The sequence below is a fragment of the Mirounga angustirostris genome, unplaced genomic scaffold, assembly GCF_029215605.1.
Source record: "Mirounga angustirostris isolate CCGP_5_RB_7025 unplaced genomic scaffold, mMirAng1.0.hap1 SCAF_11, whole genome shotgun sequence".
Classification (NCBI taxonomy): domain Eukaryota; kingdom Metazoa; phylum Chordata; class Mammalia; order Carnivora; family Phocidae; genus Mirounga; species Mirounga angustirostris.
Window position 1 is genome coordinate 125,055,026 of NW_026991719.1, and position 19,966 is coordinate 125,074,991.

General features: G+C 44.4%; 1 protein-coding gene across 2 annotated transcripts; it reads left to right on the forward strand.

Annotated features, from left to right (window-relative positions):
* The first annotated feature begins 267 nt into the window (after window positions 1-267).
* LOC123850568 (synaptonemal complex protein 3-like) lies at window positions 268-19,135 on the forward strand. Of its 2 annotated transcripts, none has more exons than XM_064574690.1 (9): window positions 268-2,805; window positions 4,153-4,402; window positions 5,096-5,165; window positions 5,342-5,376; window positions 6,978-7,095; window positions 7,969-8,068; window positions 9,861-9,959; window positions 13,681-13,785; window positions 18,492-19,135. In XM_064574690.1, exons 2-9 carry the CDS (start codon window positions 4,186-4,188, stop codon window positions 18,519-18,521), a joined length of 774 nt encoding a protein of 257 aa, XP_064430760.1. In that variant the 5' UTR covers window positions 268-2,805; window positions 4,153-4,185; the 3' UTR covers window positions 18,522-19,135. The 2 variants fall into 2 exon arrangements, with proteins under 2 accessions (XP_064430760.1, XP_064430759.1); XM_064574689.1 differs by lacking the exon at window positions 18,492-19,135 and adding an exon at window positions 13,914-15,154.
* Window positions 19,136-19,966: the final 831 nt, after the last annotated feature.

The following is a 19,966-nucleotide window of genomic DNA, read 5'->3' on the forward strand; positions in this document are numbered from 1 at the left end:
GTGTTGGACGTGGCAGACTTTCTGACAGCCTGGGTCCCTGTAGAAGTGCATGGATAATGCCCACCAGGAGGACATATTCACTTTCCCGGAAATGTTACAGGAGAAATAAACGAAGTAGTTGTTTTTTGTTTTTTGGTTTAAGATTTTATTTATTTATTTGACAGAGAGAGACACAGCGAGAGAGGGAACACAAGCAGGGGGAGCGGGAGAGGGAGAAGCAGGCTTCCCGCCGAGCAGGGAGCCCGACGCGGGGCTCGATCCCAGGACCCCGGGGTCACGACCCGAGCCGAAGGCAGACGCCCAACGACTGAGCCACCCAGGCGCCCTAAACGAAGTAGTTTTGGGTCATTATACATGTTTGGGTTTAAATGTTGCAGTAATAGTCTGCCACAGCTGATACAAGTTGGGTAAAAATAAATTTCGGGTACGTACCGCTCTATCATTATGAATTGCATTTTACTGCATTTTTAACACACAGTAGGAATCCATAATTCAGCGCTGGTACCACAGCTCAAGGAGCCAGGATCTTCTTTCTTCTTGTCCCTCTATCCTTAACTGTGGCTTTTGTCTCCAAGGACACAGGCATTGGATCTGTATTGCGGGCCAGACAAAGGGGACAGCTCAAAGGGGGAAACCAGCTGCGTCTTTCCAGTTCGTGAAGCTCTCCTAGGAATGCCACCGGGGTCATCTGGGACAAGCATCATGGCCACCCCAGGAGCTGGACCGGGCCATGTGCTGACCTCTATATGCAACGGGGTCAAGGTTCTGTTAGTAAGGATGAAAGGGTGAAGGATGGAATGCTTAGGTACGTACAGGACCCACCACGGCACTTTCCTTACGCTGTCTTTATTAATTACCCAAATCCCTTGTGGGAGCTTCTTACAGATTCAGATTCCCGTCCTCGTGCCAGCCACAAAGAATCAGAATGCCCCTGAAAATCTGGGACCTGAAAGTCGTTGTCGAGCTACTGATCTTTGCTCTACCGAGGATAACCCCTTTTCCTTGTCACCTGGTCTGGTCTGCACGAACTCTTCAATGGGTTTGTCATTTCACAACGTTTAGGTGCACTCCAAAATGTCATAGGGAGTACCTTCCTCGATGAACTTGTTTTGAACTTTACATCGAAAGCAACAACCTTGTAAAAGGACTTCCACGTCTACAGCGACACTCTTCAAACCATTTTCTCTGCTACTGGAAGAGACAAACACTGCTGGAGATCATGATTTGCAGCTGAAGGTGTGGTTTATTCCCAGAGCAGCGAAGTGACACTGAGCAGCGACAGGCGAGGGCCAGGGGAGAGCGATGGGTCAAAATACCAAAGGTCTGGTCCTAGCTCTACTGTGCAGCTCAGCAAACTCGGGGCAAGCATTTCTACCCTTTGATCCTTGTCCGCGCTTAAATTATAAACTGGCCTTACACCGATTCACCTTCCAGAGGGTTATTAAGATAATTAAATGGGTCGGGGGTATGTATACTTTCAAAGGGCAGTAAAGCTCACAGAAATGTTGTTTTTGTTTACGGGCAAACAGTGACCCGTATGAACTGTAAGCTCCAGATCTGGTTGGTAGAATTATACAGGTTTCCCGCATGGTCAAAGCGAGGCAAAACAGTGCAGTCTCATTAGCCCACAGATGATTGGATCACGGCACCGTGAGAGGAGAGAGGCGGCACAAGTCACAGTGGCAGGCAAAGGAAGGAGTGTCAACCGAGACTCGACAGAGAAGTTGGTCGAGCTTGTTCAAAGGCCCAGTGGCAGGAAACAGCAATGGCGTGCTTGAGGAAACTGCAAGAAGCTCTGGATGGAGAGCCTAAGAGGGGAGTCAAACCAGGCAAGACGCTAAGGGCCCTCATACGTAGGGTAGACCCTCTTGTGGAGGCTCTGAGGAATCACCGAAGGATCTCAGGCATCATAGTGTAAGCCAATACCCGAGGATTCGGAGTTAGGCAGATCTGACCTAGGACCTTCATTCTACCACAAGCTGTGGTTTTGGCACAGGATAAATGAAGTGACTGGTGGAACAGGGTAGAGAAGCAGAATCAGGGACATAGAGAAAGTTGGCATATGACAGACATGGCACGGCTGATGGCAGGGAAAGCATGCACCATTCAATAAAGGAGGATGGTACGATTGTTTTTTCCGTGGGAGGAAAAAAGCAAGTGGAGAAGTAGGAACCACTGTGCACTGCTGGTGGGACTCCTCGAAACTCTTGGGCTCCTTTAACCAACTGAGCCACCCAGGCGCCCTCTTGGGCTCCTTTAAACGCAGCAGAACACAATCGCACGTGTGCCAGACCCCGGAATATTGCCAGCGTCCCTGCTTGTAAGGGCTCTACAGTGGGAAGTATCCACACGTCCACGGACAAGAAAACGGATGAACGAGTTGAGGAGTGGTTCCACAGTGGTGTGCGCTCCAGCAGGGAAGACGAAAGCAGGACGGCTCTGCGGAATATAGTACAGGCACCGTCAGGGCGCAATGTTGGGTGAAAAAGGAAGCGGCGGAACACCAGGCAGGAGGCGGTACAGTTTATTGTACTCCCCAGGCAACACAGCAGGAGGCCAGGACAGCCAAGGATACGCACACGGGTCTCTAAGACGAAGCAAACCCCGACCAGCCGACCACCCAGAAAACGAACCGTAGAAAACGGAGGGGGTTGGTTGACACAGGACACGCAGCAGGATGGCTCTTCCTCTGCGAGCGGAGGCAGTGGGTGGGAAGGGCCCCGGGAGGAGACTGCGCAGGAACTGTGAAAAGTGTCCCACGTCGGGAAGGTGGAGGCTTGAGCACCTACGTGGTTCCACACTGCCGTATCCTTTTGTGATTTCCCAGGAAGAGGACCCGTGAAACGTCCTTGAATATGGTCGAACCGGAGCCGCCCAGCCGGGGCCTCGATGCTCGCTCGCTGCTCGCTCGATGCTCGATGCTCGCTGCTCGCTCGCTGCTCGCTCGATGCTCGCTGCTCGCTCGATGCTCGCTCGATGCTCGCTGCTCGCTCGATGCTCGCTGCTCGCTCGATGCTCGCTCGATGCTCGCTGCTCGCTCGATGCTCGCTCGATGCTCGATGCTCGCTCGATGCTCGCTCGATGCCCGATGCTCGCTCGATGCCCGATGCTCGCTCGATGCCCGATGCTCGCTCGATGCTCGATGCTCGGCACCAGCGCGCCCGGAGGGGGCAGTTTGGTCCAGGGGGCGTGTCTCGGCCGAGGCCCCGCCTCCCGCATGCGCGCTGCGCCGGCCAATCAGCAACGCCCCCGCCCAGGCGAGGCTGGCGAGCTCCTCTCCCGCGCGAGGCCCTCAGAGGAGCGTCGCGGAGGACGTGGGGTGGAGGTCGCTGTGCAGGTGGAGGGATGGAGGGAGGAGGGACAGAGAGACAGAGGATGGGGGTGAGGCGTAGGGGACCCTCAGGGAGGCCCAGGCGGGTCGGGGAGGCGGGCCCGGCGGCACTGTGTGGCCACGGGGGTCTCCTCAGACGTGAGGGTGGGGCCAGGGTGTGGGGCAGCGGCGGCTGGGCTGGCCGCTGAGGTGATGTCCCCGCGGGGTCCTCGGGGGCTCCGGCAGGACACGACGAGGCCCCCGAGGGCGGGGCCGGCAGGGCAGGCAGCGGGTCCGACGGTCCCCACTTCCTGGGAGGGCCACACCTGGTGAGGAGGGTCCGTCTGCGTCTGTCCCTCCTGCCCGGCCCCCCGGCAGGGCGGTTTGGTCCCCGGAGGCCGTCCTGGGGTCCAGATGGCGTGTCGAGGAGCCGCCCTAGACCCGACGGTCCCCGGACAGGTCCGGACAGGTGCAGAACGGTTTATTCCCCGTCCATGCGGAGGGGGACACTTGACGTTAGTCCCGGCCACGGTTGGGCCTCCAGACCAGCACGTTGTCCCGCGGGGGCCTCGGGGTGGGGACGGCCTCTGTCCCAGCGTAGGGCGACAGAGTGTGGCGGAAGGTCCTGGCACTCAGATGTCCCGGGGCTGGTCGCATGCGCTCGGTCGGAGCCGGGGGGCGGGGGGAGGGAGGGGTCCACCGTCCCCATCGTCTTTGTCCCCTCCTGGTCCAGCAAGAGACACGAGGACACACACACTCTCCGATCCGCGCAGAGGACCCTTGCCTGGCCTCGCTCACTGACCGGGTCCCCCCGTTTCCTTAACGCGTGTCTGTGCCCACAGCGTGCAGGAGAGCTCAGAAGGCACCTCCTCGGGATGGCGCCGGCTGGCAGGAAGCGCCTGGGCAGAGCCGCGAAGGCCCCGGTGGTGGCTCAGGGTACGGCAGCCCGTGACTCTGGGGGACAAGAGAGAAGAGAGCTGAGGGGGCCGGAGGCTGAAGGTACTGCCTATCCGACACCTTTTGCAGATACAGCGCTTGCTGATGACGCACGCGGGGCAGGCCACCGCTTCGGAGTCCTCGGCGTTGTAAACAGTAAAATCCTCGTGTGTGTGTGTCTGTCTGTCTGTCTCGGTCTCTGTGTGTCTGTCAGTCTGTCTCTGTGTGTGGTGTGTGTGTGGGGGGGGGTGTCTGTTCTGTCTCTCTGTGTGTCTGTCTGTCTCTGCGTGTGGTGTGTGTGTGTGTGTGTGTGTGTGTGTGTGTGTGTAAAGCAGTTCCAGGTACCAGAGGTGGCCCACTTGATCCTCCTGTCCCAAACCAGGATTCCCGAGGCTTAGATCGCAGCTCTTCTGCTCCCCCGCAGTCCTTCTTTCCCAAATACCTCGCGCCGGCTGGGTGATGTACTCTGGCATTAACCTGGAAGGGCCTGTAACACCGTCTCCGTCGCATGGTCCTGGTCCCTGATCTAGTGTCGTCTGGCCTTGCACACGCATGCTCCCTTTCCTGGGCCTGCCTTAAGAAAACTTTTGTTTGCGAGACGGAGCCCTAAAAAACTCCACGGGGAAGGTATTGCTCCCTGAAAACGGATCAAAATGCCATACTTCATTTTACTGTTTCAGAGTTAAATGCAGTTAGCCGACATGTAGTGCATCGTTAGTTTGCGACAGAACGTTCGGTGATTCCTTAGCTGCGTATAACACCCGGTGCTCATCACATCATCACGTGCCCTCCTTAGTGCCCACCACCATACTTCGTTTTAAAATGTTTTCCGCTTTTATTTCAACGCAGGAAACAGTCCACTAACTGAATACTACGGGGGAAGAAGGCCTTCTGCAGTAACGTTTGAGGAAGATGTGGGGTAACGCGTTTAAAGTAATTTCCCCCTGACCCATAAGGTACTTTAAGAAAAATAAAGGTTGGCTCAGGTAACGAGTATGTGACGTATGGGAAGCCCTTGGCACGCCATATTTCGTCCAAAACATGCGTGCTGTCTTAGGTACCCTTCATTAAATACCTAATGTCATTTCTTTACAGGAATGAATTGCAGAACATGTTGGAAAGATTTGAAGGTATGATTTAGGAGCTTTTTCAGCGAAAGTACGTTGTTTTGAGCCATAGAACACACATTAACAAGAAATGTTAATCAGTGGGCTACAACACTGTTATTTAATGCCTTGTTCTCAGAGACAGGATTTTCCTTGAGTATTTAGCGTGATTTGGCTTCATAGATTTCCTTAGTTCCCCTTTTTACTGTGGATGTGCAGAGACTGGGGCTGCCAGTGGTGAGCTAAGAGTGATGCTTTTATTTTATACATGGGTACATTTGATGGACTGTGGGGGATATCAGAAGAATTGGCACGAAATAATCTCTCTTCCACTTCGTGTCCCAGAGTGAGTGATACATCGGTTTTTAATGTCAATTTTTAATTTTCTCATTGTAGCTATTTTCCTTGACTTTTCTATCTATTTTCTTTGGTGCGGAAGTTTAAATGGAGGCCTGTAAAATAAGTCTTTGTCATGATGCTTTTACACTAATAGACTGTGCAGTGGAAAACTAAAGACCACTTTGCCAGCACGCTAGCAACGTGTGATCAGAACCAATAAACCTAAAAGTTTTCAGCTGTTCTGTCAGGTGTCACTTAAACATTAACCGGGTTACAGGGCAAGACTCTTAGTAAAGAGTCCGAGTCAATTTTTGAGTCCTCTGCACGGATCAGTCATACAAGCAGGTATGTATTGAAAGCTTTGCTCTGTTTGGCGGTGCCGAGGTTCTCGGTGTGTGAGCTGTCTCATAAGTTGATTATTCTACGTGGCAAACGGGATATATAAAGTGGTCGTGTAACAGTGCGCCTTTTCCTGGTCCCTGGAAAACAGCTAGTGATGGCCGATGCGGAACATACAGTCATATGCTTAGGAAAGCATTTTTTTTTTTTGAAATATTAAAAATTTTACTAATTGCAAAGCTGCTTTTTAAAAATGCGGTAAGGAAAACTCCATTTGTTTACTAAAAAACGTATTTAGGAAGTGTTTTTGAATAAGTTCTTTTATTTCCTTCAACTCTCCACGGTCTTTTAACTCAAATATACTTAAAATCCTCATTGACTAAATTAACACACACACACACACACACACACACACACCCCTTTCTTCTCTTTTCATTTATTTATTTTTATCCCTTTGGGACACTTTTAAAACAGAATGATAAAGTGTGTTTTATATATCGACTTCTAGCAAGAATCCATCTCAATGAGTCCTTCGATTCGGAGGATATTTTATAAATTTATTAAAGACCGGCCTGTACAACTGTCTTTTCATGAGAAAATTAAAAGACTGTCATTGAGGAAAACCCACCCCCCATTTTTATTTCACACATTTTGGGAGGTAGTAACTTTTGTTTATTAGCTCTTTTTCCAGGATAAGTTAAGTAAAAAGGTGTGTGCAGGCAAAAACAACAACAACAACAAAAAATTAGGATTCAGATATTAGTAACTGAAAGATTTCACAGGTGAAAAAAAAGAAGCGAATAATCTTGATTTCTGATGTGAGGCCTTTTAAAAAGATGCTAATTTTCTTTCCAGTGCTGCTGAACCAGTATTGCCTGTGTTGTCTTGAATAAGCTGCAAAAGAGGATTTTCAGCATTAAATGTCAATAAGTGTATGTTTAATATAGGTGACATTAGAAAGCTTCTTTATGAAAAGAGGAGAAGATGCATGATGGACACCAGAGCTTCTGTCAAAAACATTAACCAGAAAATTGAGCGTGTTTGGAAAACCCAGGAAGAGCAAAGGTAACGTTGTTGGTTTCTGGAGCCAGAAGCTGTGTGCAGTTTCTTAGTATGTGTGGTTACAGATTAATTCAGAATAATGCTGTCATCCTCTCTCTGTCGGAGTCTCTGTTGAAAAATGCGTTTGGCTTGATTTGTAGCTCAGCAAATAGTTCCTTTAGCCCTGTAAGTTCACGCCTTAATTGGAAAGAGATGTATTATCTAGAGGCCAACAAAGACAACCCCTTTTTTCTCCTTTCAAATTGTAATTGAGCTTTCTTGGTATACGAAAAAGTTATATTCATTCTTGGAGTATGCGAGCTGAATAAGAGGCAAGCGTCTTACGATAGTTAGCTGTATTCAATTATGCAGAAAAGATTAATCTTATATTTGAATATTTTTAAAATGTATCCCTATTGGGTTCACTGTTCTTTTGTACAGAATCTTTATTGTGCCACAGTGGGTAAGAAGTGAAATATTACTGTTTGGGAGAGTTAACGTTATATAAGTGAATACGATACCCTCATTGAACCTATTTATCATTCCACAACCTATATGTTATTCAGCAAACGGACGAAAATGAAAAAATAAGGACAAAACCCCTTGTAGATAAAATGCATTTTGGGGGAAAACTTATAATGCAATAAATCTTCCTTAGTTTTCAAGAGCGAAGGCATACGGGAGAGCATCCCTCTTAAGGCAGTTAGCGGTGAGTGACAGTTAGCAGTGAGAGTAAGCCATCGGCTTTATTTTGCTATTTTCCATCAGAAAATTTCAGCTGTGATCATCCCCTTCTCCCTTTATAGGACATTTATGCCCAGTCAGTTTGGTTTTGAATGGGTTTGCTTTTCTCTTAACAATAGAAGGTATGACCCTGTTCGTTATCATGTTTTACAGGCAGAAGCTTTATCACGAATACTGTCAGCAGTTTCTAACTTTGCTTCAAGAGTGGGATATAGATGTGCAGAAAGCCAAGGAAGAAGAGGAAAAACTAGCTGTTGGTATCAGGCTTAGCTTTATCATTAATCTATCGTAACCGAGTCTCAAGTAGGAATGGTGAGCCTGGCCGCACCTCAGACCTGTAGATTTGAGCCAGAGTCCTGTTTCCATTGCTGGCTACGTGTGTGGGCCCCGATCCCAGAAAAATCAGAGAGGCACAGGCGCACATCCTACTCACAAAAGCCCTTGGTCTTTACTTCCTCTCTCGGTTGGGATTCCTGCAGTTCCAAGGGACAGACGTTTGCCAAAGTACAAAAGAGGGATGCCTTGGTTTATCTGAAGAAGTCAAAGGGAGCTTTGCGCCAGGTACAGCTGAATGAGTCCGGGTAACAGTTCCTCAGGCAGTGCCGTCTGGGCTCTGTCTCCATCCCCTAGTAGGCCCTCTCCACGGGGTCGGCATGATAGCACCTTACAATCCTAGATTCACTACCAGGTTAGTAACCCCAGTGTACGGAGGAGATAACCTTTCTCCATAGGTCTGGCAGAAAAGTCCCCTGGACTGCTATCAACAATCTAGTTTCAGTCGTTTGCTCATTCCTGAACGAGCCGTTGAGTTCAGGGCATGGTTCGCTCTTAACGGGCAGGCCTGTATCACATTTAGGAGTAAGGATGGGGGAGGAGATGTTGCTTCTCGAGGGCAGAGGAGGAGGCCTGGAACTGTTTCCTGAGAGTGGGCCAGTGAACGGACAAGGGAAATATCATTGCCAAGCAACATTCCGGTCCAATGCGGGTTGGTGTCGTAGCAATCACAAATTTATATGAGACTAGTACTCATGGTTGTGGCTGTGTCTGAGCCGCTGGAGAGCTGGATTTCCCAGGGTTGGGCTGAGGTCAGCCGTGCACCTCGACAGAGTGAGAAGGGGGCAAAGTATATAAACAAGGGTGTAGGTATAACCGTTGGCCACGGATTTAGCTGGAAGGGGGGGAAATGAGGACAGAGGGTGGAGACAGGGGACGATGAAAACTGTTCCATTCAGTGGATGTCGGATCCTGCTAGGGTCCTGAGCTGTAGTATGAAAGGGAGCGAGCCACAAACGCAGGGACGTGGAGGTGGAATGTTGGGCAAAGTGGACAGACAGTGTAGTACAGTGGTCAAGAGCCTGGACACTGGGACGATAATGTTTGGGATCCAGTTCTGATTTTCTAATCGCTAGCTGTGAAGCCATGGACGAATTGCTCTTCTCTGAGCCTCAGTTTCCTCACCTATGAAAGGGAGTATAATGAGAGTAGTTACAGGTTTTTTTGGTTTTGTTTTTGTTTTTAGGATTTAAATGAGCTCCTCTATAATAAGCTTATTTGAAATGGTTCAGAACAGTATCTGTACATAGTTCCTCTATAAGTCTTTGCTATTAGTAACGTCATGTAAATGTTTCAGTTATCGGGCTGACAAAATCTAAGGTTATGGCTCTGAAAGTGAGTGGCTAGGTAGGGATAGAACAAGATCACTGGTGGAGGAACAGGAAGATCATGGGAGGATTACTGGAAGGATCATGTGTGTGGATTTTGAAATCAACAAGAATAAGATATATGTTTTGAATATTGTTAAGAAAGGAAATTTCCTACTTAGTGACCAGCACACAAGACCATTGTGGTGTTTTTGTATGTTACTGGTAAACACAGACGATGTAAACTAGGTCACGATATTTGATAAAAGAGAAGACACTAAAAAAATACTCACTTAAAAAACGATTCAGGTTTAATCTAGATTTTTGTTGTTGTTGTTAAGTTTTAAATTTTACCCAGATGGTCATCACAGCTTTTTTCTTTTTTTTTCCCTTTTATATTTGTAGAATATATTTCGACAGCAACAAAACGTTCTGCAACACTCTAGAACGGTTCAGAGCCAGAGAATGCAAGCAATTAAAGGGTTGTATGAGCAATTCTTGAAGGTCCGTTGAGTTTGGTAACACAGTGTATTCTCATAAAATGTAATATGTATATGGAAGTAGAAAATAATTGTCTTTCCTTCTTAATACATGTTAAAAGCATTTTGGTTATGCCTCTAAAATCAATTAAAATTAATTAGGCATTTTCCATTTTGAATTCATTGTTCTGATTTAACATAAATGCTAAATGTACTTCTACTTTTCAGATTCATTCACGGTTTCGTGGGTGTTACTCAAAACAGGGACTGGTAGATTGGGGATTTTACCAAGAAATGTGCATATCGTGCATGAAACCGATCCTTTATTAACAATTGAATCATGGTTCTCTGTTCCAGAGTCCGCCTTTCTTAGGAGAGTAGTGATGAATACATAGTTTGAAAGTAGGAAGTCTTTAAATCATTTCTCGATGTCATTTACTTTTCTTTGTGCCGCCAATGTTTCTCAAACAGCAAGTAGCCAATTTTACTTTCAGTTGCATTTTATAAGTATTTTATGGCATATTTGCTTGCAGAATTATTAAAGTGACTAAAAGTGGCTTTATATGCCAACTTACAGTTGCAAGAGACAGCACAGATACGTAGGAGAATGAAAAAAGCCAGAGTAAGACTGTAAGCTTGTGACTTGAGATTACCTTCAGTCGTATTTCCACGTTAGCGAGAATCATCCTCAGTGGCACGGACCTCTTCTTCACACAGCTATATACTCGTTTGGGAGTGGATGGAATCCTGTACATTCCCCTTCTGTTTTTGGTCAGAGTGCTGTTGTCGTTGTTGTTTTTAATGTCCTAAGAACACTTAACATGAGCCCTACCCACCCTCTTTTGCTCTTTTGCATGGGGACCATAAAGTTTTCCCAGCTTCATTCGTTGAAGACACTATCTTTCCCCCATTTTGTATCCTCGGCCCCCTCATCAAAAATCAGTTGACTGTGGGGGGGCGCCTGGCTGGCTCAGCCGTTAAGGGTCTGCCTTCGGCTCAGGTCATGATCCCAGGGTCCTGGGGTCGAGCCCCGCATCGGGCTCCCTGCTCGGCGGGAAGCCTGCTTCTCCCTCTCCCACTCCCCCCTGCTTGTGTTCCTGCTCTCGCTATCGCTAACTCTCTCTCTGTCAAATAAATACATAAAATCTTAAAAAACAAAACAAAACAAAAATCAGTTGACTGTATATGTGGAAGTTTATTTCCGGGCTCACTGTTCTGTTCCATTGGTCTATACATCTGTCTTTATGCTAGAACCGTACTGTTTTTCTTACTGTGGCTCTGTTAATGTAGTTTTCAAATCAGGAAGTGTGATGGCTCCAGCTTGTTGTTGTTGTTCTTTCTTGGAATCGCTTTGGCCATTCACAGTCTTTTGTGGATCCACATGAATTGTAGGATTGCTCTGTAGAGGCATTTCTGTAGAAAAATAGCATCGGGGTTTTGATGGGGAGAGCACTGAATCTGTAGATCGCTTTGTGTGGTATGGGCCTTTTAACAATATTAAGTCTTCCGACCCGTGAGCATGGGATAATTTTTCCATTCATGTATGCTGTCTTTAATTTCATCAGTGCTTTGTGGTTTTCAGCGTACAAGGCTTTCACCTCCTTGGTTAATTTTTTTTCCCTAAGTATTTTACTCTTTTTGACGCTGTTGTGAATGGGATTGTTTTCTTGATTTCACTTTTGCGTGACTCATTGTTAGTGTGTAGAAATACAACTGACATTTGCATGTTGATTTTATAACTTGCAACTTTGCTGAATTCACTTATTAGTTTGAACAGGGATTTTTGCGTGTGTGGAGTCTTTGGGGTTTTCTACATATGACATCACGCTATCTGCGAACGGAGGCAATTTGGCTTCTTCCTTTCCAGGTTGGATGTCTTCTCTTTCCTTTTATTGCCGAATTGTTCCAGCTAGGACTTCTGGTACTATGTTGAGTAGGAGTAGTGAGGTTGGGCGAGCTTGTCTTATTCCTGATCTTGGAGGAAGAGCTTTCAGTTTTTCACCATCGAGTATGTTAGCTGTGGGCTTGTCGTAGGTGTCTACGGTACCTAGTTTGTTGAGAGTTTTTATCATGAGAGAGTGTTGAATTTTGTCAAATACTTTTTCTGCAGCTTTGGGGATGATCATGTGATTTGTTCTTTAAACAATCTTGCTCAAGTACATGGTAAAAAGTCACTCTTCTAAACTAACTGGAATGTTTAAGCACTAGTAATATAATTTCAAAATAAGTATTCTTTAAAGGATCTTAGAATGACACATATGCAAAATAGTTCTATTAGAATTGTTTCCAAGTAGAGAGCGTGTTGCTCTAATGCTCTGTGAAGACCATTTTATTGATGGGTGCGGAGGTTTCATAAAGTAACAGAAATTATTTCTTCTAAATGTTACTGCCCAGTGCAACCACTTAGGGTTGGAAGTTTAGTGTTTTCCTTGACTCCTGCATTTCCTTCCCCTTCCCCTCCAGTTACTGTCGGGCTGTGTGATACTTACCTCTGCAATGGTACTTTAAATGCTTTTTCTCCGAATTCCCACTGCTTCCTCCGAATTCCCACAGCCCTAGTTGAGGACCTCGTCGTCCCTCGCTCCTGCTGTTACGCTCTCTCATCTGATCTCTCCGTCCTTCGTAGGCCTGCGGTACTATCTTCCCACGAGATTGTTCTTCCCTCCTGAAAGCCTGTCAGTCGTTTCCCCTTCTAAAGTCTTAGATATTCAAAGATTCACCATAACATGATGCCCTTTTTAGCTTTGTTTGCTACATCCTGTCTTTAGTCCCACCCTTCCTGACAAATGCTTCGTCTAAACTAACTATTAACTTCCACGCTTTGCTTATGTCCTTCCCCTGGAAGTGGTTTTAACTTCCTTATCCTCACCTATTGAAATCTTTTTCTTTCGCCAACCGTGTCGGCATTAATCTCCTTTTTCTGCTATGTAGCCGCAACAAGTTGTGCTTCTGTAACTATCATAAAATTTCTGTCTCATTTCTGTTTATGTTTGCTCTTGGCACGGGACTATGGAAGAGACTGTGTATTCATTTCTAAATTCCTCCACAGTACTCAACGCGGTACCTTCTACACGGTATGCACTATTTCACCACCTGTTGAATGAATGGCAAAATTTACAACGTAGGTTGTGTTTTTCATAACTTGAAGAGGTCCCATCGCAGATCATTTTATTCCCTCTAAGGAAATCATGTTACGCTGACTATTACTGATAATAAATGTGTTATTACCTGGTGTTAGAAAGCTTATTACTGGATTTCAAAATTATAGCATTCGTTGATATGGACTCCCAGTCCTTTTCTATTTGGGGGTCCATTTTGACCTCGACCTTAACTGCTTGACGTTTGAGCAAAGTGTACTGTAATTGTGTCTCCTAAAATAAGGCTATTTTGGGGCACCTGGGTGGCTCAGTCGGTTAAGCGTCCAACTCTTGATCTCAGCTCGGGTCTTCATCTCAGGGCTGTGAGTTCAAGCCCCGTGTTGGGAGTGGAGCCCACTTAAAATAATAATAATTAATAATTAATAATAATAATAATAATATTTCACTCGAATCTGATATTTAAATTTTTCCTTAGTGAATGTTTTTGTCTACGTGTGTGATTTAGAATTTTTTTTTTTTTATTTCAAATAGATAATGGCCATCACTGGACTATTAAAAAATTGTAGTACTTTTGAAATTTAATTTTGCATGTTTTGAACATAGGAAGAAAAATGGTGGTTTGTAACTGGACTAGGCTTTTTGTTTTAGAGTGTGGAAGACTTAGAGAAGAATCGGGAAAATTTTCTTACTGGTGAACAGAGTGAACTTAGGAAAGAAATGGCCATGTTGCAAAAACACCTTATGATGGAACATGTAAGTAGTGTGATATTTAAAGGTGAAAACTAAGGATTGATTTAAACATTGAAATAGTCTATTTGCTGTTATATGCATAATCCTTATATAAATACTGAACAAGTATATTCTCTCCTTTCATTTAATAGCAGCAACAAGAGGTGGCAATTTTTCAAAAGTCTCTTCATTCTCCGTTATTTTGATGACATTTGAAGAAAGGACTAAGTAACCTGATAACTGTGGTCTAACAATTCTAGTTTAAATGATTACATCTTGTTACTCATTGGCTTGTTTGAGTGCAAGGCCCTCTTTCTGTGTAAACCCAAGTGAGACCTAAACAGTTATGTGAGTAGCAGTAATTCCAAAGTTATATGCAGGAAACGTTCAGACCTTTGGTAGTAATGGTGACTTTTTCTCCCTAACACTGTCAATTAAATTTTAGCAAGAAAGATGATTTACATTTAAGTTTGCTTCAGCGAATCTGGACCAGTCCCCAAAGATAGAAAGTACAATCATAGAGGGTTACGTTGCTCTTTCTGAAAGAAAAGAAATAATGAAAGAATACACCCTTTTGCATATACTCATTAAGTTAAAGAACCAATTCTAAGGAAAATAAGATTTGAAGTACAATCTACTCCACAGAAGTACAAAATTTATTAAAAGCGACTTAAGTTTGTGCCCCAGAATAAATGAAACTGCTTAAAGTCATTAAGACAACTGAGTAAGATATGTAAATGTCGACTTGTGAGACATGGAGTTGTGAATATGCCATTCCCACCAAAAAAATTAAAATGTCATTTAATTGATTTGGGTCCACTATTAAATGACACCTGCCCTTAGCATTGATTAAAAGTATTTTATTAACATATACATGTACTTGGTTACCTGTGGTTTAAATATTTCATGCCTATCTTTAGAGATTAATTACCTAGAAAGTTTTGTTTTGCAAGTTTGATATTCAGTGAGTATATGGAAAGTTGATTGTATGCTCATCTAAAAACGTTAACAATTCATTCTCACGCCTTGTCTTTTCTGGTGCACTTTTTACATGCAAAACCACGTGAAATTTTCAACTGGAAACATTTGATTTCACAAGCATGAAGTTGTTTGAGAATTAGTTTGGAATAAATCGGCTAGATGTATTCTCTTTCTAAGTTACTGAAATTCCTTTCATGAATCGTTCAGAACAACAACAACAAAAATACTCCCGTTTGGAGGAGAGGACTGTCTTTCTCCTGTTTTTCTGTATGTTTGATATTTTAATTATGGCCGCTAGAGCCCACTCTTCTATTTGTTTTATGGTTTTCCCTGTTTTTAAAGTAAGCCCAAACATACTTTTTTTCGAACTTCTAACTTATTTTTTTTTCTCTTTCTTTCTTTCTTTCTTTCTTTCTTTCTTTCTTTCTTTCTTTCTTTCTTTTTATTCATTTGGGACAGAGAGATACAGAGAGAGAGAGAGCATGAGCAGGGGAGAGGAGGGGCAGAGGGAGAAGCAGATTCCCCGCTGGGCAGGGAGGCCGATATGGGACTCGATCCCAGGACCCTGGGATCATGACCTGAGCCGAAGGCAGAGGCTTAACCATCTGAGCCACCCAGGCTCCCATCGAACTTCTAACTTATTTATCTTATGTAGGAAGAAGGGAGTCCTCCGCCATGAGTGAATATTTGACATCAAGGGACAGTTTACTCCTTAAATACCGTATTTTTTTTTTTTGTGAAGGCTTTTCCCCTTAAGCCAAAACATTACGTCTTAAGTACTACTTCAAACTTTTTTTTTTCCCCCCTCGGGTTTTTGTTTAAATTCCAGTTAGTTAACATACAGTGTAATATTAGTTTCAGGTGTAGAGTTTAGTGATTCAACACTTCCATACAACCCCCGGTGCTCATCACTGACAAGCGCCCTCCTTAATGCCCGTCACCTATTCAACCCATTTCCCCCCGCCCACCTCCCCTGTGGTAACCATCGGTTTGTTCTCTATCGTTAAAAGTCTGTTTCTTGGGCGCCTGGGTGGCTCAGTCGTTAAGCGTCTGCCTTCGGCTCAGGTCATGATCCCAGGGTCCTGGGATCGAGTCCCGCATCGGGCTCCCTGCTTGGCGGGAAGCCTGCTTCTCCCTCTCCCGCTCCCCCTGCTTGTGTTCCTGCTCTCGCTGTCTCTCTCTGTGTCAAATAAATAAAATCTTAAAAAAAAAAAAAAAAAAGTCTGTTTCTTGGTTTTCCTCTCTTCCCCACCCCCTCCACGTTCACTTGTTTCTTAAATTCCACATACGAGTGAAATCATATGGTATTTGTCTTTCTCTGACTGACTGATTTCGCTTAGCACAGTACTCTCTAGCTCCATCCACGTTGTTGCAAATGGAGAGATTTCATCATTTTTTATGGCTGAGTAGTATTCCTGTGTGTGTGTGTGTGTGTGTGTATAAAACGCAACATCCAAAAAACAAATAATCCAATTAAAAGTGGGCAGAGGACATGAATAGACATTTTCCCAAAGAAGACATACAGATGGCCAACAGACACATGAAAAGATGCTCGATATCACTCATCATCAGGGAAATACAAATCAAAACTACAACGAGGTATCACCTCACACAAGTCGGAATGACCAAAATCAACAACACAGGAAACAACAGGTGTTGGCGAGGATGCGGAGAAAGGGGGCCCCTCCTGTGCCGTTGGTGGGAATGCAAACTGGCGCAGCCACTCTGGAAAACAGTATGGAGGTTCCTCAGAAAGTGAAACATAGAACTACCCTGAGACCCAGCAATTGCTCTACTAGGTATTTACCCAAAGGATACAGAAATAGTAATCTGAACGGATACATGCACCGCGATGCTTGTAGCAGCATTAGCAAAAATAGGCCAATTATGGAAAGAGTCCAGGGGCCCACCAACTGATGAATGGATAAAGAAGTTGTGGTATATTTCAAACTTTTAAGGAGACCCTCACTTGAGAAATTTTGCCACCAGGCACAGAGGCAAAATAAGTACGCCAGTGTGTTCTCTGTGTATTTAATTCACATGGGCGTATTTTTTCCTTTTAAGGAATATAGACTTACTGGCTTTTGTTCCATATGCTTTTCTCCTGCTTCAGATAATTATAGTACATGCTCATTACTCCATTACTTTTCTTAATTGTTTCATTATGCAGCGTAGGGGCTGCAGAACCGTTGGATCAAATTAAAACTCGGGTCAGATGGGGGGATCGATACCTCACCGGATGGCCCTTACTCATAGTGTTACCTGACATCTGCGAATAAGAAATGAAAACCTTTAGCGGAAATTTGCCTACTTCTGTTTACTATCCATAGAAAGATACGATATCTACAGAATTACTAAACTGCCAGTCAAAACATGAAACAGTTCAACGGAGTCTCCAAAATACCATTCACTTTTAGTCCTGTGAGCTACCTATAAAAAAGTAGAACAAATTATTCCTTTATTGCTTCAGATTAATATAATTTGATAAAAATCACTGGATATTCTACCATTTAAGTGTTTTCCCTTTTACTTTTAGTACCGGATATTAGTTACAACTTGAATTTGAGGTCAAGACGAGTCACTTAACTCACATTTGATAGGGGAACACTGACTCTCAAACTTCTCAAATCCATGGGTGGGTAGCCTGTTAAAGTTTCAACATCTGAATGGTATGCTATCAAAGTGGGAATGATAATAACAGTAAGACTAACAAAGAACTCACAGTGTAGTTAAGTTGGGAAGGTGGCCTCCCTGCGCGCACGGCAGTAAACTCCTATCACAGTCTCACGGTTCCCGTGGAGCGCTGACAAAGCTTAACCATTTATCGAGTGATGACGCCAGAGAGGAAACCCGCCCATTGTGTGCGTAGTTTCCAGCCTGGAGTTCCAGGACGAAGGGCTTTATTCACACCGTGAATCATCAGTTCAAATAATTTCTTACCACCAACTGTGTGAGGCTTTAGCAAAGACACACTCAAATATTAGGGTGTAAAGATGAGGACGTTTTTCAGAAACACTAGTTGCTGACTTCTGGCAGCTCATTATTGCCAGGAGGATCTTTAGTCCTGTGGGGAGTCCAGGTGACAGAACACTGGCACCCTAAGGGATACAGCAGGTCAGCCTCGTACGGTGACATTGCATCTCTCCCACCGCAGACAGCACGCAAGACCGTAGGAATCTGGAGCGCACGGCCTAAAGGAGTAACCAGGTCAGAGCTGCGCTTTCCCAGACTTCCACAGAGCCTCATGGTGTTACTCAGAGGTCATACAGGGCCGTAGAGGTTTGGGCCAACCTTACATACGTGCAGGGTTTTATACCAGTGACCGGCTAACAGATAACAATGGGATTTACCCTACATCTGTTTCACTATGTCAAAGGTCATCTACACGTGGGTTATCGAGTTAACATGTTTTCGCGCAGATATCTAGAGAATGCTTATCCTGCCAATTCTGGAAAAACACACCATCACCGATTAGGAGGACTGTAACTCTGCCCTGGCGTCTGTTCACAAACACCGTTTTCTGCCTTCTGACTGCAAATATCTGAGCTGTAAAATTGTACAAGGCAGCCCATTACATTTTTATCCATGTGAATCAGGGTTCTCCCAGCACCGCTAATCTAAAACAAATAATGAAATTAATTAGGCATGAAATCTTCTAAATCTAGAACCATCAACCTAAATCTGTGTTTGCTAAAATAGATTTGCTCTTGTGTATGTATAAAACAGTATTTTTTTTTTTTTTTAAATAGGACGATTCTGAGGGTCAGATGAAGCGGTGATGGAGAAACCTGTAGGCACATAATAAGTGCTGAATCAATGTTACTTGTTAGCCGTCGACACCCTCGTTCTTCTTCTCGACACCGTGGGCATGTAGGAGTCACTTAGCCCGTATTATGGACTGAGGTTGTTGTGACAGAGTAGTTTGTTCTCTCTGTGAGATTTCTTCCTATGCAAAGCTTGATTTGATGACAGTGGCCTCTTAAGAACCAACTTTTTTCGGGGCGCCTGAGTGGCTCAATCGGTGAGGCGTCTGCCTTCGGCTCGGGTCATGATCTCAGGGTCCTGGGATCGAGCCCCACGTCGGGCTCCCTGCTCAGCGGGGAGCCTGCTTCTCCTGCTCCCCCCGCTTGTGCTCTCTCTCTCTGTCTCTCTGTCAAATAAATAAATAAAATCTTAAAAAAGAACCAACTTTTTTCAAGTACTGAAGTCAGCAGCCAAGCAGAAAATAAAACATTGTATGAGGTTCAAATACGAGAACCTTCACCTCACAGTAGTTTATTAAAAATGCAGACTATCAACTTTTCTTTCCTAATACTGAGTTACAAGTTTTAAGTGTAGAATGTTATACTGGATTTATTTGTTTTAGCATTTAATGTATGAGATAAATTTTATGCTATAAAAGATAGTTCGACTATTGTATTTAATTTTGTCTTGGGAAAATGAGGTCATTTGCTTGTCTATGGTAATACCTTCAACACATAGTGGGAAAATGTGCACAGTATATAGGATAACCAAATTATAAAATGAAGAAAAAAGGTAAAGAGATGGAATCAGCACAAATATAGTGCAGAGGTTTTTTTTTTTTTTTTTTTTTTTTGGAGAAAATCAGCAATGCAGTATTGTTTTTCTGAATATTTCACAGGTTCTTAAATATAATTTTAAATGCTCATATTTACCGCGTAGCCCCACATTGTTTCTCCTCAAAATGGAAATATCACAAAGATGATCACTGGAGCTACCTGAACCTCAGTTACATCTAGTCTAAAGAGGGAGAGCAAACAATAGGTGAGGGTTTATAAATAAAATTCCTGAGTATGGAGGATAGCTACTCCTGTTATTAAGTGCCCAAGATGTAGAGATATCTATTGGCTTTAAAAAAAAAAATTTTTTTTAACCTTAGTTCCAGGATTAAATTATTGTCTGACTTGTAGTATTAAGTGAAGAGTGCTAGAGAGCAACATGAGCTCACAGCTTTTGTGAGGTAAACATCAGTAGGTAGAGGGTCCGGGGTCGGGGGAGGGCAAAACCCTTGAGTGGCATGGATCAAACTGCTAATAGCAGTTATCACTGAGGTGACAGAAGACGCTTACTGTCTACTTCTTGTACTTCTGTAAAGTTTAAATACTGTTTGTCACCAATCATAAATTACTCTCGTAATCAGGAAAAAATTATAATAATCAAAACCATCTGACTTAAGGCAGTGCTTTAAGCACTCTCAAGTCAA

Bases quoted from the DNA above. Each gene is read 5' to 3' on its own strand.
- LOC123850568 (XM_064574689.1), top strand. From the start codon at position 4,186: ATGGCGCCGGCTGGCAGGAAGCGCCTGGGCAGAGCCGCGAAGGCCCCG. The intron at 4,403-5,095 runs GTAAAATCCTCG...ATTTCAACGCAG, and splicing joins AGTCCTCGGCGTTGTAAACA to GAAACAGTCCACTAACTGAA. The intron at 5,377-6,977 runs GTATGATTTAGG...TGTTTAATATAG, and splicing joins CATGTTGGAAAGATTTGAAG to GTGACATTAGAAAGCTTCTT.